This window comes from Camelina sativa, chromosome 20 (genome assembly GCF_000633955.1).
Source record: "Camelina sativa cultivar DH55 chromosome 20, Cs, whole genome shotgun sequence".
Lineage (NCBI taxonomy): Eukaryota > Viridiplantae > Streptophyta > Magnoliopsida > Brassicales > Brassicaceae > Camelina > Camelina sativa.
Genome location: NC_025704.1, coordinates 29773791 through 29791468, shown reverse-complemented (window position 1 = coordinate 29791468; position 17678 = coordinate 29773791). Strand labels below are relative to the sequence as shown.

The following is a 17678-nucleotide window of genomic DNA, read 5'->3' as shown; positions in this document are numbered from 1 at the left end:
AAAAAAAGAGCAATTTGCCTAGAATGTAGGCAACGTAGTGTGAGGCCGACGTGTGTCAAAACATGTGGATGATGATAAGCCACAGGACAAAGAAAGCAATCCATCATCCATCACAATAATATCCATTTATGTGAAGTGGACCAAAAGAGAGAGAAGCGAGAGTTACAGTCCTCAAACTAGAGACGAAACATCCTAATCCCCTCAAACTCTCTCTCTCTCTCTCTTACAGCTTCAGGACTTCACTGGAATCATCGCCACCATTGTCCCTACACTCCTCCTCTATAAGGTCTCGTCTCACGAGGCTCTCTCAAACCGATAAAGATGCGGTTGCTAGTTGAAGAAGTAGCTTCACCACTGTCCTCTGCTGCAACTCCAACGTGTAACTCTCATACTTGCAGATGGAAGCCTTACTCCAACTCTACTGACTTCACAGCCAACGCATCAGTTCTTCTCATCCTTCTCGTCTCAGCTCTCATATGTGCTCTCTCCCTCTACGCTGCAATCCGTTGCTTTCTCCGGCCAACCCTCGAGACTAACGAAGACCACAAGCCTGATGACCCTGAGGCAGCTGCTTCATCCGCTGCACCAACTCCTACGCTTGTCTACTCATCCGACCTTGAGCTTGCAGGAGCTGAAGCAGAGTGTGCCATTTGCTTGTCGGAGTTCGAACAAGGAGAGAGCATCCAAGTGCTGGAGAAATGTCAGCATGGTTTCCATGTCAAGTGTATCCACAAATGGCTCTCTTCCCGCTCCTCCTGTCCCACTTGCCGAACTTCTATCTTAATCTTCCCACAACACTCGGAAACACCTTCAAGCCAGATCAATGCTTAGAGCTTCTTCTTTTTTTCCATCATGTCTTTCAAAATGCTTAGGGTTGTATCATGTTTTGCTTGAGTTTACTCTGTTTCTGTTCTGTATTATTATTATTATTATTAGTAACACAGGCCAACCAAACTACTAGTTACCAATCTAATTCTACATCGCCACGTAATGAAAGAAGCCGCGATGAGTTTTATTTTTTATAAAGATTGATAGAAAAACATTGTACGAGAAAGTTTCTGCAGGACCAGAGGCTTTTTAATCAGATGATTCAATGAGTTTAATAAGTGAAAGATTCTAGGAAAAAACTAGAGCAACTTGATGACAAATGTGTAGCTAGCTATATAGGAGAAGAAATGGTAGGGAAATTAATACTATGGAGTATGATGTAACCATCTTAGCTCAATTTCAGTATTTCACCAAATCAACGCAGCTTCGAATTATATTAGAAGGGATCAACAATTATTGGGCCGATAAATGGGCCTAATGATAGGTAACTCCAGGCCTTTTCCAAACCTATAGTCCTCTCTCGGCAATAAATAGCAAGTAGAGAGAGTAGAAGAGAGTGAGAGTCTCTGTCACACACAACTTCCTTCCGCCTTCCAAAAGAGAGAGAGAGAGAGAGAGAGAGAGAGAAACAGTGTCGTTTTGAGACAATGAGTCGGAAAATGGAATCGAACGCAGGCAGCTCCGGCGAGAACAGTTCTCCGACTCCATGTAAGTAAAGTTTTCATCTTTCGCTGTTATTTCTTATATAATAGGTTAAAAATCGAATCTTTTGGACAAATCTGTACTCTTTTCTCTATTAGGTTAAAAAGTCACTAATTTTGTGGTGTTGGTGTGTAATTAATGTTATAGTGAGGAACCCATTTCAGAAAAGTGGGAGTCAGCCGGGGTACGAGGTGACTGAGACGAAGAAGGCGATGGTGATGAGAGCTGACTTGCCTGGGTGTCCCGAGTCAGACCTCACCTACTGGGTCGACACCGTAGGCAACAACGTCCACTTCTTCGCCGACGAACCAGCCATGCCCGAGTACGAAAACGCCGGACGCAAGTACGGAGGCTCCATGGTGGTCAACCCAAAGGCGTTCGACTTGAAGAAAGCTCAGGTGAAGCTTATCAACGGAGTGCTCTGGATCACCGTCCCTAAGTTCCCCGGCAAAAAGGCCTCCCTTGGTGTCGTTCAGAAGCTCATTCATTTACCCGAAGTCCCGAACAAACCACACCACCGCACCTGATTTGTGTTGTCTCTTCTTGATTTGGTTTGTGGTCTAGCTAGTGTCTCTATCTATCTATCAATGACTTGCTCATGCAGCGCTGGTTTATGTTTATGATCTAATTTCTTTGATGGTTTAAGAACGCTCTCTTGCTTCTTCTATATTATATGCATTTCAATAAATGAAAAAAGTTGTCAATCTTTCTTTTTGTTTTGTTTTAATCTTACATTATCATTTAGCTAATTCATATCCAGACTATATAAATTATTTCCATGATCAAACTGGATAAAGACATAAGCTTGCGAAACCAAGAAAGATTGACAGCTCATAGTTTTTTTTTTTTGCCCATGAAGATTGCTGACGTCAGCGGCTTCTTCAATCACTGTGAAAAAAAAAGAGATTGGCATGGAACAGTTTTACTTTCTGCAGTATTTNTTTTTTTTTTTTTTTTTTTTTGTCGTATGTATTAAAACGAAATGAAGGGAAAGCATGGGACGACAGCTCACAGAGTTGGTGACATCAGCTCTCTTTCTCTACCGTAAAAAAAAATTTCAAAATTCAAAAGGGAAAGCTAGCAACTTCTTTTGTTTTTTTTTTTTACCGATATACAACACATTATTATTAAGTTACTAGCGTGTGACGTAGTAAAGACCAGTCAAACTTCGCGATTGAAGGCGAGAAAAAGCCAGCTGGAGCGTGCCACGTCACAGATCTGTACTACCTCAATGCTCATCATCATCATGGTGCTTGCTTCGTCTATATATTTATCAACAGCAAAATATAACAAACAAAAACAAAAAACGCCATTACGCAACATAGAACTAGAAGAGAGAAGAAAAGAAAGAAGAGAGAGAGAGAGAGAGAGAGAGAGATGGGTGAGCCAAAGCTAAAATTGTTGGACATGTCAAGAGTTCCAACAGTTCGAGGTAATCTCTTAATTTCTTCACTTATCTCTCTCTTTGTTTTCCTTTTAATTAACTACCAGCTATAGTATTAATTAGATTTCCCCAAGAACATTCATGTTATTGTTTTTAATCTCTCCAAAAAAAAAAAAAAATGTGGTTTTTATCTAGAAAAGTTTTCTCCTTTGTCTTGTTTAAGTGATAACATATATGAACTTGGTACAAAGATTTGCATTTTCGCTGATATATCAAGTTAGTTCTGTACTGATTTGCTCGTTCGTTCTCGATGGTTCTCTCTGTATACATACATCTTTTCTTGTTTTCATGAAAAAGTAAGGTCTTTTTTTCCTGTTTTCACAAAAAAGAAGCAGATCGAGTTATAAGTTCCATGTTTGATAAATGTCTTCCCTTCTCTCTCTGTATGCTTTCTTCTTCACCAAGTTTTTGACGTAACGTTTTCCATATTTCCAGAGGGATTCTACGCGACGAACAATCAGTTCCAGAAAGCGGGTCCAAAGGGTTTCATTGAAGTGAAGGTTCTGGAGAACGACAAGCTCTATGTTCGTGTGGACTTGCCCGGTGTACCGGACGACGCCGCTCGCGTCAGAGTTGACGCCGTTAGACAAAAGCTCGTGTTTTTCTCCGGCGAGACCATCATCAACAAGAAGGAAGGCGTGCGTGAGTACTCTGGATCAGCCGGTCTTGGCTGTGACTGCTGCGAGATCACTGATCTGGAGGATGTCAAAATGAAAGATGGAGTTTTGAGGATGATTCTCTCAAGGTCAAGGGTTAAGGTGAAAAAAAGAAAACAGAACAACAACAACAACAACAACAACAAGGACAAGTGTGTACTCTCACCGTGCCTCCTTTCACAGGTTCGATCCCATTTCCTCTTTTAATTAAAGTCACAATCTTTTCATGCCTGCCATATCCAATTAATAGTTACGTTGTTGTTGCAAAATAATACACGATCTGATGATGATTTTGGTTGGAACGACAGGTCAATCCGGGATAGGTTTGGAGGATCATCCGTACATGGTGAAAGGTCGCAAGGGAGTATTGTTTGGTACTCCAATAGTGGGAACAGGACTTTACTATGCAGCAGACTTGCCAGGTGTTTGTAAGGATGATGTACAAGTTGATGTTTTTGAGAATGGAATCAGATTCAAAGCTGAGATCAAGAACGTGTATGAGCATGATGGGAGCGGGCGAACCTACCAGGGAGACATCATAAGTCCTCCTTCCAGAGGTCTACCTGTAGTTTCAAGCCACACCATCAGTTGGGATGTAGAATTTGGTGTTCTCAAGATTGTTGCTATACCTCCTGGCAACAACAACAACAACAACAACGCCGCCTACTAAAGGAAGCTCTCTATTAAACTATCACTCTCTCCCTAGCTTCTACTCTACTACTACATATGTTTTTCATTTTGGGACAAGTTACATTTATTGACTAGTTTTTCTCTGTTTTAAGTTGAGACAATAATTAATGGTGTGTGTGAGAGAGAGAGAGAGTGAGACTCGCTATGTCTTTTGCTAATGCTGTGGAATCAATTCAAGTGATTTCTTCATAGTATATCATGTCTTTCTTTCCCATAATTAATTAAGCTGGATTCATCGAATAACCTGATTATTAATTGAATGGTGATGATAGGTCACTCAAGAGTCCCCAAATTGAATCATACTGAAAGGATTCTAGTCTGATTTTCTTCTCGAAATTTATTTATTGATCAAAGACAAGTCAAAAGTTTCCTCCTAATCCTCATCAGGCACTCAACTCGCACTCCTTTTGCTGGTTTTGTTTAAGAAAACCGTATAAGGGAAATTACTAAATTGACCTCTTATTAAAAACGACAGCGTTTAGGGGATCGCTCGCTGAGTATACATACTGCCTGCGTACAACAAGTTTGATTGAGTTTGTTCTCACAATCTAATCTAAAAAGTCGGAGTTGATTTGATTTTTGTTGGATCCCTTATCAGAAGAAACCCTGAAAGAGAAAAATGGCTGGAAGATTGAGCGGTGTGGCATCACGAATCATGGGTGGAAACGGCGTCGTCGCCAGATCCGTCGGGTCTTCACTTCGTCAACGCTCCGGAATGGGTCTCCCCGTCGGCAAACACATCGTCCCCAATAAGCCGGTGAGTCCAAACCAAAACAAACCTCTCTTCTTGGTTTCGATTTTTTTTTTTGGGAAACCCGACTCTCTCTATCTATCTATCTATTATTGATTCTTAATTGCGACTCAGCTTTCGGTTAACGACGAGCTCATGTGGGACAACGGGACTGCGTTTCCAGAACCTTGCATTGATCGTATTGCTGATACCGTCGGAAAGGTATTTATTTGTATATCTATTTTTGATTTTATATGGGCGTAGTAAAATTGATTGTTTCTCATTGAGATTTTTTATTTTGTTGGGGGATGATGATTGAGCAGTATGAAGCATTGGCGTGGTTGAGTGGCGGTCTAGGCTTCTTTGCGGCTCTTGGTCTGCTCGCTGTTGTCAACGACAAAGCTTCCACAGTTCCTTTTGTAAGTCAATTAAAAAAAAAAAAACAAAAACAAGCTTTCAACTTAGATTGATTATTAATACCCAACCCCGCTTTGTCCTGAGTCTGATTTCGTCTTGCTTGTGCTTGCTACAACATCTATGCATTGCAAGAGCTATTCTGTTGTTATTCTACTGTGAATTCCTTTCATCAACCTCATTGTCGTATTCACTACACTTAAATGTGAAATTTATTCTTGGCATAGGCCTTATTTCCTGGGACAATGTTTTTTGCTGCAACTTTTGGAATAACCCATGTGAAGAGTTAAACATAGATTCCAACCCACATATAATAGAATGTTCTCTATCTCTGTTTCTTCATTTGCTGAATGCCCCCCAATGTTTAGCTCCCTAGGTTTTGCATTTTGCCGGTTTATGAACACAAAGACCATTCCTGCTGTTTGCTTTTGCATCTCTCACCAATGTACCGGAAGAGATGGATCTTTATATCCACATTGATTTCCATCATCCTGTCTTAATTGATTGATTGACCCCGTACATACTAGTTAGAGAAACACTCGCTATCTTCTTCGGAACTCGGTTAATGCTAAGGTCATACCCGTGCAAGAGATACATGAAGCCTCTTACAGGTGGGTGTATCAGCAGCTAAAATCATATTGAGTTAGTTCTCTTAGTGTCCCACTGGCCAATAATCATACACTTTGTATGTACCAAAGGCTATACTTTGATGAGTCTTGCTTTCAAGGATTTCAAGTAAAACACCTTCTAAGAGGCTTCATGTATCTCTTGCACGCTTATGATCTTACCCTTTACTGAGTTGCCAGATTCTCATTAGGGCTAACAAGCTGCTCTATAGCTTCTTGTTTATACGTGAGATGAACTGGTGCTCTTCTTTTACTCTTGAAGTTGTTCTGTGGCATCTCATATCTCTGCTGTTGTGTTTCTTTCTTACCACTTACCATTGTGGTATTCATTACATGATCATCTCTTATTTTGTTGTTGCAGACACGAAGAGTGTATCCTTATGACAACCTGAGAGTTGAGCTTGGAGGAGAGCCATAGAGACCCATAACATAATGTGATCTGCTTATCAAACTAAAGCGTGTTTTTCAATCACTGCGTTGTTTTTCAAAATGTTTGTTATTTCTTCTGCTTACAACTTGAAGACAAAAGAATAAAAGAAGACTTTGTTTTTATTATATGCGTTGTCTCTGTAATTAACAGTGACCAATGAGAGAGATTCATAAGAGAAGACTTGTGGTTCAGCAGATCTTGAATTGTGTTTTGTAATCTTTAGAAGTAAATCTCCCCCACAATTGATAGTTAGCGTTAGCGCCATGTGTCGAAGTAAGTTTGAGCCTCATAGTAGTACGCCTCCAAAACAAAGACAGAATAAACGCGACTTAGCCTAATGTGGCATGTGAGTGGGACATTCAGAGAGAAACTTGAACTTGTTCACCTCCGTTTTGGGTATTATACCAAACTGTAGAATTTATACTTTGGTATTCCTTTCCTAATTTTTGTATAAAATCATGTCTAATACGCATTTGTTTATGCATATCTTCGTTTTCTCTGATAATTATCTTATCAAAATAATCCATCACGACAAGTAGTAAGTTAGGAAAGAATTTTTGTATATATTACGGACAAGTAGTAGGTTAGGGAAGAATTTCTGTATGCGTCCAGTTATATATATATATATATATACTGACAAAAAATAACTAGCTTACGGGTACAAATTCATTTGTTGAAAGATTGGTGTGACGGCCTTTAACATTTTATGTACTAAAAAGAAGACTTCATGAAACTAAAATTGAAATTTGATTACTTTAGGATGATGAATTGGATTTGACTTGCACAAGTACACGTCTAAATAATGTTATGGGGGCAAGTTTGGATAGACTTCACCTCAGCAGATCAGCTGATTAAAACTAGTTGATAATCAAATAATCAACGGACTAACCCTTTTTGAAATGGTACTGGAATAAAGACAGCCACGTCACCTGAGTCATGATGAGATATTATTTCAATATTTCAAATACAGAGCTTATGAAATAAATTCCATTTGTTTGATGAGTAAAACTGATTCATGATCAAATCATCAATATGATCTGCCAACGTGTCATCCCTACTGGCTCTAATTCAACCTGATCGTTTTGGACCCCTTCAAAACAAAGATTATTAATTGGTACCACACCCATCTCTTTCTCTCTTTCTCTCTCTCTCGTTTTGTTATCTTATTTATAATATTTTGATTATTTAAGGGAATACTACTTCTTATCTTAGTCTTCCTTTTTGTTTGTAAACTGGATATAGCAAACCTCATCGTACGTACATAATATACATGCATGTCTCCCTGTGTGAGCTTATCGTTAGACCAAGTGTAGGCTATCCAAGTTTGATATATCTTAAAAGAGATTTGACAGACAAATAAAAATATTGGCCACCCACCAAATACAAGTTCGATTCTTGAACATTTCTTCATAGTTTTGTAAGTATATGAATAATGATTATTACAATAATAGTATTCTTCTTATTATTGGATAAAAAGGACAAAAAAAAAAGAGGAAGGTATGAACCAGGGAAGTTGGGCTCTGGAGGAGTACCAAAGGCTGCATAATATAACGTCTCTCTCTCTACTTTTGCCAACTGTTTGGCTTTCAGTTCTTTCTCTTTTCTCCTCATTTATTTCTATCTATCGCACCATTTTCATAACCTCCTTTAAGTTTTCATTCTTGTCATTCAAAAAAAAAACATTTGTGTGGCATAGGAAATTACAAATAATAATACAAATGGTTCACATCTATAAATATAATACTCCCTCCGTTTCAAAATATATGATGCTTAAGGTAAAGCACATATATTAAGATAATTTACTTTTCTTTTAAAAAGTATCATATATATTTAAATTAAAAGAGATTCAACCAATAATAAAGAAGACTGCATAAATAATGATTACAAATTATTAAATATATATTAAAATTTGTATGGAAAGTTACAAGACATCTTATATTTTGAAACAAAGAAAAGAGGCTAAAACATCTTATATATTGAAACGGAGGGAGTATAAGGGATGTCATATGTACCTAGTATACTATTTTTTAAGTTTTGAAAATGTTAGTTCACTTCTTTACAATTTTTTTAAAAATGATTTCAATACAATTATATCAATAATATAATCAGAAACAAACAAAACATTATTAATTTACCAGAACTTGCGATATAATGTTTTTATGATAATTTTATATAAACTTATTCAGCTAAATTTTGTATTATTCAAATATTAGATTATTCTATTTTCTACTATTATGCTCCCTTGTTTCTTTATTAATCCATTTTCTAGGGGAAACATATATTTTTAAAAATAGGTTCCTAAAGTTGTTTATGCAATATTTATTAGTTATTATTGGTGAATGTTAAACTTCAAAAAAAAATCATTGAATACTATTGTATTGGTTTAAAGTTATAGAAAATTATAAATCACAAAAATGTATTTACAATCAATTTATTATATGTTTCTTAAAATGGGTGAAAAGTCTAAAAAATGGATTAATAAGCAATCGATGGAGTATTACATATTAAACAAAGCTATAAAAGATAAAACTAAACTTGCGAATTTGAAGAGGGTGTATTCAACTTTATATTTTGAATGATTTTAGTTGTTAATGAGTTATAGTTATTTTGGGTGAATTTATAGAAGTTTTAAGGTAGATTTTCATAACAAAAAATATTGGATTTTACTAACTTTGAAAAAAACATGATTGAATAAGGAATTTTGTTATTTTGAATGTAACATTACTTGAAATATTTGATTGAATATACCTCTATATCATAAATGAAGAAACTATATAGCCTACAGTCAAGTTTATGTACAACTCTTGATATTACATATTTTTCTAATGCTTTAGCTCCCTAGAATACTTGGTTTATTACATGACAATAATTTCATGGGTCATTAATTAGCAGATAGATATTGTCTTTTAGATTCCAAGTCTAGACAAAGTATATAAGCCATCACAGGCTTCTTCGCCACTTGTAATTTGCGAGAGACCCCATCATTTTCATGGGTCAGTTGTATATTAAAATATTAAGTTAAAAAAAAAAAAATCAAACAAATCTTCCTTAGAGAAACTGAAAAGTCATCAATCATATTCAAATATAAAATGACCTTTTATATTATGTTTACCCATTATCCAATAATTCGGTTTTGTCGATTCAAGGACTATACATTTAATTGTCTCTAAACGGAGTACTAATCTGACCCCATACATTGTCAATAATATTGTGTGAACCAACAAATATTTGTGTTTCACGTTGGATATTAACATTTTAGGTGAAAGAAAAGTACAAATTAAAATTTTAAAACAGAAAACAAAGCAAAAAAAAACATTTTAAAGGGAAAAAAGAACAACTCTGTTAAAACAAGTAAATAGAAACGCCTTTACATAATACTAAACATGTGTCACTCACGCTCACAAACCGAATATTTTGTCATACACATAATTATACAAAAAAAAAAAAAAAAGGATTTGCCAAACACATTATAATATTAAAATAAATAAATTTATAAAAAGGCTCCTCTCCATCTCCCTTCATAGTTGTAATTACATTTCTCTATATTTTTTTTTTCTTTTTTTCTTTTGTTGGTCCTTCCATTTAAAACGGAATAAACAGAATGAACGGTGCTGATGTCGCCGTCGCCGGAGCCGACGATCTAAAATCTCCGCTTTTACCGGTCGTCCAAAATGACGAACCATTCGAACGGCAAACGGTGGGGCAACAACTTCGGGCAATATTCGCGCCTAAAAACTGTTACATCGCTCTTGGTCCTCTTCTTTGCGCCGTCGTGTGCCTATGCGTACGCCTCGGCGGAGATGACACAACGACGGCCAAGAACATGCTCGGCGTTCTTGCTTGGATGTTCGCGTGGTGGTTGACGGAGGCCGTTCCGATGCCCATCACCTCCATGACGCCGCTCTTCCTCTTCCCTCTCTTTGGAATCTCGGCGGCGGATGTAGTGGCCGATTCTTACATGGATGACGTCATCTCCCTTGTCCTCGGCAGCTTCATCCTCGCTCTCGCCGTCGAACACTACAACATCCACCGCCGACTCGCCCTTAACGTTAGTCTTCTTCTTTTTTCCACATATTGAATTAATTCATTTTATTAATCATAATTTTATCATATTTTCACCTTCTTATGTTAGAAAATAACGAGGTTCTTTTAATTATATTTGAATGCTCGATGTGGTTTGACAAAAAAAAAAAAAAGAATGTTCGATGAATCGATGTGGTGATGGAACATGTTGAGGACTCTAATTCATTTTAGGAAATATATATTGAAGCAAGAATAAGATGATCTGATCAACTAATCAACTAGAGGTTTACAACTAGGTGGAGTGCTTCAATTGAATCCCCACTTATAAAATTATATATTTAGTGTAATAAACATAACAATGGTTAGTGGTCCATGCATACACGTGGGTTGATCGTATAATTTGAAGGTAGTAACATGCAAAGAGTCCTCTATTCAAGATTGAAAAAAAAATATATTTCACCTATACTTTGTATGATAGATGAGGAGTCATTTCATGGACTATGGCCATTAGGCCAATCCATTGTACCATTTATAAGACAACCAAAACATAGATGATAGACACGTAAACACTCTGTTTTCCAGGACTATTCTAAAAGCAATGAGTATGATTTATTAGTTTGTGCGGGGATCCATCCAATCATTAGTTCGCAAGTCACAACTTTACTCATTATTTATTTATAGTATCATTTTGAACAATATATGATCATTAACAGTATGAGATAATCCTACTTAAGTGGAGCTCACCACGTATCTAATCATGATTAGTTAATAAATAATAACATAACTCAATGGATAATCTAATTCTTGAAAATAGATAACGTTGGTGTTCTGCGTGGAGCCGCTAAACGCGCCGCTGCTTCTGCTTGGCATCTGCGCCACAACGGCGTTCGTGAGCATGTGGATGCACAACGTCGCAGCTGCAGTCATGATGATGCCAGTCGCTACGGGGATACTTCAGAGACTGCCCTCTTCATCTTCTTCGTCCGAAGTTGTGCCTCCTGCGGTGGGGAAGTTTTGTAGGGCGGTGGTGCTAGGTGTGATTTACTCGGCAGCAGTGGGTGGAATGAGCACACTCACTGGAACAGGTGTGAATCTGATACTAGTGGGAATGTGGAAAAGCTATTTCCCGGAGGCTGATCCTATCAGTTTCAGCCAATGGTTCTTCTTCGGCTTCCCATTGGCTTTGTGCATATTCGTGGTGCTTTGGGGTGTTCTATGTGTTATGTATTGTCCCAAAGGAGCAGGAAAAGCTCTGTCTCCTTATCTCCATAAATCTCATCTCAAGAGAGAGCTTGAGTTGTTAGGACCAATGAACTTCGCTGAGAAGATGGTCTTAGCCGTGTTTGGTGGGTTGGTATTGTTGTGGATGACAAGAAACATAACCGATGACATCCCCGGATGGGGTGTGATCTTCAACGGGCGGGCTGGGGATGGAACGGTGAGTGTGATGATGGCGACATTGCTCTTTATAATCCCAAGCAAGATTAAAAAAGGAGAGAAGCTGATGGATTGGAGCAAGTGCAAGAAACTTCCGTGGAACATAGTCTTGTTACTGGGAGCTGGATTCGCTATAGCCGATGGCGTGCGCACAAGTGGCTTAGCTGAAGTCTTGTCAAAAGGGCTGGTCTTTCTCGAAACAGCTCCTTACTGGGCCATTGCTCCAACCGTTTGTCTCATCGCTGCTACCATCACAGAGTTCACCTCAAACAACGCAACAACTACATTGTTGGTTCCGTTACTGATCGAAATCGCAAAGACCATGGGAATCCACCCTCTACTCCTGATGGTTCCAGGTGCCATCGGGGCTCAATTCGCTTTCTTGCTCCCCACGGGAACACCCTCTAACGTGGTTGGGTTCACGACAGGGCATATCGAGATCAAAGACATGATCAAGACTGGCTTTCCTCTCAAAATCGCCGGAACCATCTTCCTCTCCATCTTGATGCCCACTCTTGGTATACCTAATGTTACTCAAAATTATCAACACTCATTCTTCTTTATAAATTCATTTGAAATATCAATTTTGCTAATATATATTATTACATGATGACAATGGCAGGGGCTTACGTTTTTGCATCAAAGGGAGGAGTTTAGTTATACGAGCGAAGCACAAGACCATATGGACACTATTGTACCATATAAGTTTATAAATTACCCTGTTATATATATGTGTAGATAAATTACTAATATGGTCAATATATGGATGATGGAATTTGGGAAAATTAGATGCGGTCAATATTCACAAAAACAAAATCGGCCCATTTTTGTAATTCGCTCGATTATAGTACTCCGGTTACGATTGCTTTCTTTTGTGCTTCGAACGTACCGGTAAGTTTGGTCCTTTCTTGATTTTGTTTCTGTGTGTAAAGGGTTAATTAGTAAATATGAAAATATGAATGCGTTCTCATCTTGCTAATGAAACCAGTACACTAGTGGCAGTCCCCAGCGGTCCTACTTGTCCAAACCACGTCATTGTCCAGCTGTGTTTTCTTCTGTTTTCGGGTTTCTACAAACACAACAAAAATGCAAAGAGAACAAAAAAAGAAAAAATATTTAATACATTGTTTGATTATATCAATTATTATCACAATTATAATGTCTTGCTTGATAATTTAGTTTTTATTTTGTCCTCTACACTCAGTTCATCTTCTTGATTTGTCTTTTGCTATATAGTTGTCTATAAAATAATATGGGTTGACAGTTTTTTTCCCCCTGTACTTGTCATTTTCTCAGCTTTCCAACATGAACTTTTCATCTCTTAAAATACCACCATCAAAAATTATTTCCTTCACAAAACTACATCAATTATTTTTTTGGTCCTTAAAACTACATCTCCAATCAATTTGAAATTTACGATCTCTAAACCATGTTTAACCATAAAATAGCGTTTTCTGTATCGTAATTATACTAACCTCAAAACACAAAACAAGACGACGTCGTTTTGCTATTTGTCTTTTTTTTTAAAACCAAAATCGATTTGGGGTTTAAGTTTTGTTCGTCAAATTCCCAAAAAATCATGAGCTCCTCTTTGGCTTCAGACGATCTCATGCTGGTGTGGTGAGGATGCTATTGTATTCACCTCGACGACAAAGGAGAATCTATACCGGAGATTCTCCCGATGCTCAATTGCGAGGAAGGTATAATTGTTCTTAGCATTCTTAGAGAAAATTAACATGGTCAAAGAGAATTTTAGTGATTTGAAAAGTGATGGCGCTCGAGAAGAATTTGTTTGTGAAGATGGAGGAAGAGATAGTTAAGAAGATGAGTGAGAAGATTGATAAGTTAATGAAAATCCATTGACCGTCATCACGACATAAAATAAAATGTCATCACGACATTACCCAAATCCAAATGAAAAAGATAGAAAACCACACTTAAAACATAGCTATGACTCCCATTGACTGCTTTCTTGTGTGAGTATTAGTGTTTCAGGTCCATGACTTTGTTTCAGGTCCATGAGTTTGTGTGAGTTTTTCAGGTTCTGATGTTGTTTGTGTGAGTGTTTCAGGTCCATGAGCTTGTGTGAGTTTTTCAGATTCTTGTGTTGTTTGTGTGAGTGTGTCAAGTCCCACACTTAACACCTGCAGCGACAAAAAAAAAAAACATAGTGTAAGTGACACAAAAGCAGACACAACACAAAAACCTGCAGACACTAAAAAACAGACACAAAAAAACCTGCAACCACAAAAAACAGACACAACACAAAACCTGCAAACACAAAAAAACAGACACAACACAAAACCTGCACACAAAAAAACCTGCAACCACGAAAACAGACCTGCAAACACAAAAAAACTGCAGACAAAAAAAAAACTTCAACCACAAAAACAGACCTGCAAACACAAAAAAATAGACACAACACAAAACTTGCAGTCACAAAAAACAGACACAACACAAAACTGCAGACAGACAAAAAGCCAGACACAAAAAACAGACTTGCAAAATAAAAAAACACAACGCAAAAAAATTAGAAACATGCCTCAGCCAGTTGCATTGTGTCCTGCTTCTTACTCTTCTTACTCTTCTTCTCCTTTGGAAATTTTGCACATCCAGCTGCATTATGTCCTGCTTCACCACATGACTTACAATGCATTATCCTTCCTTTCCTTCCTAGTTTGAGTATTTCTGGTTCCCCTTTCTTCTTCTTCTTCTTTGGAGACTCCAGCTTACCCTTGATCCGATCATATTTCTTCTTCTGTCCTTTCTTTCTACCAGGTGGAATTGGTTCTGGAGGTGCTTTCACTAAGACATATTTGTTGGTCATCCAAAATCGTTGACCTCTCACAGGATTAGGACCTGTCTCATATTGTTCCAACCATACTAGAGAGCTAAAGCATGGAGCAACAAAATCTTCAACATTTTTACCAATATCTATGATTGCTGCATAGGCATGCTCACATGGAATCCCTGTGACTTGCCATTTGCAGCATGAGCATTCCCATTTCCCAGTACTCAAACACACACCTTGTGAATTCCCATCTATCCAAACTTCAAACTTCTGATGTGTTCCTTTTGTGACTTCACATTTCATAGCTTCTTCCTCCTCTTTTTCCAATATATCTGATACATACTCAGATATCTTCTTCTTCCATTTTAGTATTTTCTTTTTTCTCTTAGTTATACGTGCCATCGCTTGCCTTCTTATTGTTTCCATCATTGGAACCAATGCTTTTGCTCTTGCTTTGACGATTGTGGCATTAAAGGACTCATTTGCATTATTGTCTACATCCTCACAACAACTGCCGATCTTGAAAAAAGGTCTACACCAAGTCTTTGGTTCCTCCTTCATCACATCTTCATACAACGACATGCTATATGCTCTCAACTCATTCAAAGTAACTTCATAGGCAGAATGGTTGTAGCTCCAAGCTAAGTTCCACACAAACTTCTTCAAATAATCTTTATTTGCATGTTTCTTCTTCAAGTTCTCCACAATATGCTTGACACACGGTCTATGCTCAGCTTTTGGTAATGCACTTTTAACTGCACTTATGATTCCCTTCAAAAATCAAACACAAAAGTCACATTATACAACGTGTAAAGACAGATTAAACTATACCACATCATTATACTACAAATAAAAAAGATTTACCTTGCAACGGTCTGATAAGATAACATAATCACTGCCATCTTTAAGATTCAAGTCAACACTAAGCTGATTCAGAAACCAAAGCCAGTTGTCTGCAGTTTCAGCTTGAACACAAGCCCAAGCAACTGGATAAATCTGATTATTAGCATCATGACCTATAGCAGTCAATAGACAACCTTTAACAGCATGCTTCAAGAAGGTTCCATCAATCCCAATGATTGGCCTACAATAGTAAAATGCATTCTTCATTGCTCCAAGACATACATAGATTCGGTTGAACACATCTTCTCCAGCTGCATTAGAAATGGTGTCAACAAATGCAGTTGATCCCTTGTTTGAGTCTATAATTTCAGCAACATAACCACGGATGTGAGAAAATTGCTTGTCATATTCTTCTTTTAGCCACTTCAATGCTAGAAGTCTTCCTCTTTGCACTTGTCCAATAGTGCTGCATATTTTCCATTGCTCCTTAATATGCCGTTGAATTTTAAGAGGCATAAAATTAGGCTTCAATCTCAGCTTGTCCATGAATAACCTTCCAATAACTGGACTCTTAAGCAACTTGCATTTCCCATTAGAAGTACAACTGTGATCGGTGCATATAGTCTTCAAAACCCACATTTGCTTCAACTCTTCGTATGCACAGTACACATACCAACCACAACCCTTCTTAATAGCACACCTAAAACTGATTTTATCCTTCTCCCACCTATCTTGTCTAAGATTTTCTCTATTCTTCAATGCATAATGCAAAACAGTCTCTTTGAACTCAAAACCAGTGAAGAAAGTTCTACCAATAGCCAATTTATCATATGTTCCCAACCTAATCTTCCTATCTCTAGTAATTACCGGATCTTCATCTTCGTCAGAGCTATCAGGAATGGTATTACGACGAATCTGAAACTCATCGAACCAGTCCTCTACAGCTTCCTCTACCTCATACTCAAACCTTTCCATCACGTCATCTTCACCTTCTTCTTGGGATCTCTTTATTTTCTTCTTATTCTCAACATCTCTAGCATCCTCTTGATCGTCTTTTCCATCATCTTTTGCTGGAGATTCGTTTCTACTCCTCTTTCTTAGCCTCTCCGGAGTCGATGATGTCTTTGTCATCTCTTGTCCATCATCGTCTCGGTCGTCGTCCCCATCATCTCCACTTTCTCTATCATTCTTCTCTATCACTCTAATCTTGTGAGGCATTTTTTTCGTTAACTTGGAATCAAAGTCTGGATTAAGAACCCTAATTTTGATTTTATCTAGATTATTAAAGAGCTAAACGACGTTGATTAATTTCTTTTAGTTTTAAAAAAGTAAATAACAAACCGATGTTATATTGTTTTTGTGTTTTGAGATTATTATAATCACGATACAAAAACGCTATTTTATGGTTAAATACGGTTTAGGCATCATAAATTACAAATTGATTGGAGATGTAGTTTTAAGGACAAAAAAAAAGTTGTTGTAGTTTTGTCAAGGAAATAGTTTTTCATGGTGATATTTTAAGAGATGAAAAGTTCATGTTGGAAAACTGAGAAAGTGATAAGTACAGGGGAAAAAAAACTGTCAACCCAAATAATATTTGCTTATGATGTTAGAAGACTATAAATAGTCAAAAAAATCCTTTTGGACATTCCTATTCGTAGGTAGGGCTGGGCAAAATATCCGAACTCAAAAATTTAACCCGAATCCGATTAAAAATATCCGATCCGAACCCGAATCAAAACTTTAAAAATATCTAATTGGATGCTTTTTATAAATAAAATGGGTACCCGAACCCGATTGGGTATATCCGAACACCCGAACAAATACCCGAAACTATCCAAAGTTATATATATTTAACAATAGGTTGAGTTAATTTACAAGTTTTGCAAATAATTTTATAATCATTATTACAACTTACTAGATAAATTAGTTTTCATTTTTAAATATGTCAATTTTCATATGTTAATTTAGATATATTATATAGTTTTAATTTTGAATTTGATGTTGTAAGAAGTCAAAAATTATCGGCTTGTGAATTTGATATTTTGTTATTTAAAATTGTCC

General features: G+C 37.2%; 4 protein-coding genes and 1 pseudogene across 4 annotated transcripts; all 5 read left to right on the top strand.

Moving 5' to 3' along the window:
• On the top strand, positions 143-973 carry LOC104772048 (RING-H2 finger protein ATL79-like). The gene has a single exon (XM_010496696.2). It carries the CDS (start codon positions 322-324, stop codon positions 829-831), a length of 510 nt encoding a protein of 169 aa, XP_010494998.1. The 5' UTR covers positions 143-321; the 3' UTR covers positions 832-973.
• LOC104772047 (14.7 kDa heat shock protein-like) lies at positions 1375-2236 on the top strand. Its single transcript, XM_010496695.2, has 2 exons — positions 1375-1536; positions 1678-2236. Exons 1-2 carry the CDS (start codon positions 1476-1478, stop codon positions 2055-2057), a joined length of 441 nt encoding a protein of 146 aa, XP_010494997.1. The 5' UTR covers positions 1375-1475; the 3' UTR covers positions 2058-2236.
• On the top strand, positions 2844-4514 carry LOC104772046 (annotated as a pseudogene).
• LOC104772045 (NADH dehydrogenase [ubiquinone] 1 beta subcomplex subunit 8, mitochondrial) lies at positions 4788-6740 on the top strand. The gene is made up of 4 exons (XM_010496694.2): positions 4788-5077; positions 5186-5272; positions 5374-5469; positions 6452-6740. Exons 1-4 carry the CDS (start codon positions 4940-4942, stop codon positions 6506-6508), a joined length of 378 nt encoding a protein of 125 aa, XP_010494996.1. The 5' UTR covers positions 4788-4939; the 3' UTR covers positions 6509-6740.
• Positions 10035-12952, top strand: LOC104772044 (tonoplast dicarboxylate transporter). Its single transcript, XM_010496693.2, has 3 exons — positions 10035-10568; positions 11358-12498; positions 12603-12952. Exons 1-3 carry the CDS (start codon positions 10122-10124, stop codon positions 12635-12637), a joined length of 1623 nt encoding a protein of 540 aa, XP_010494995.1. The 5' UTR covers positions 10035-10121; the 3' UTR covers positions 12638-12952.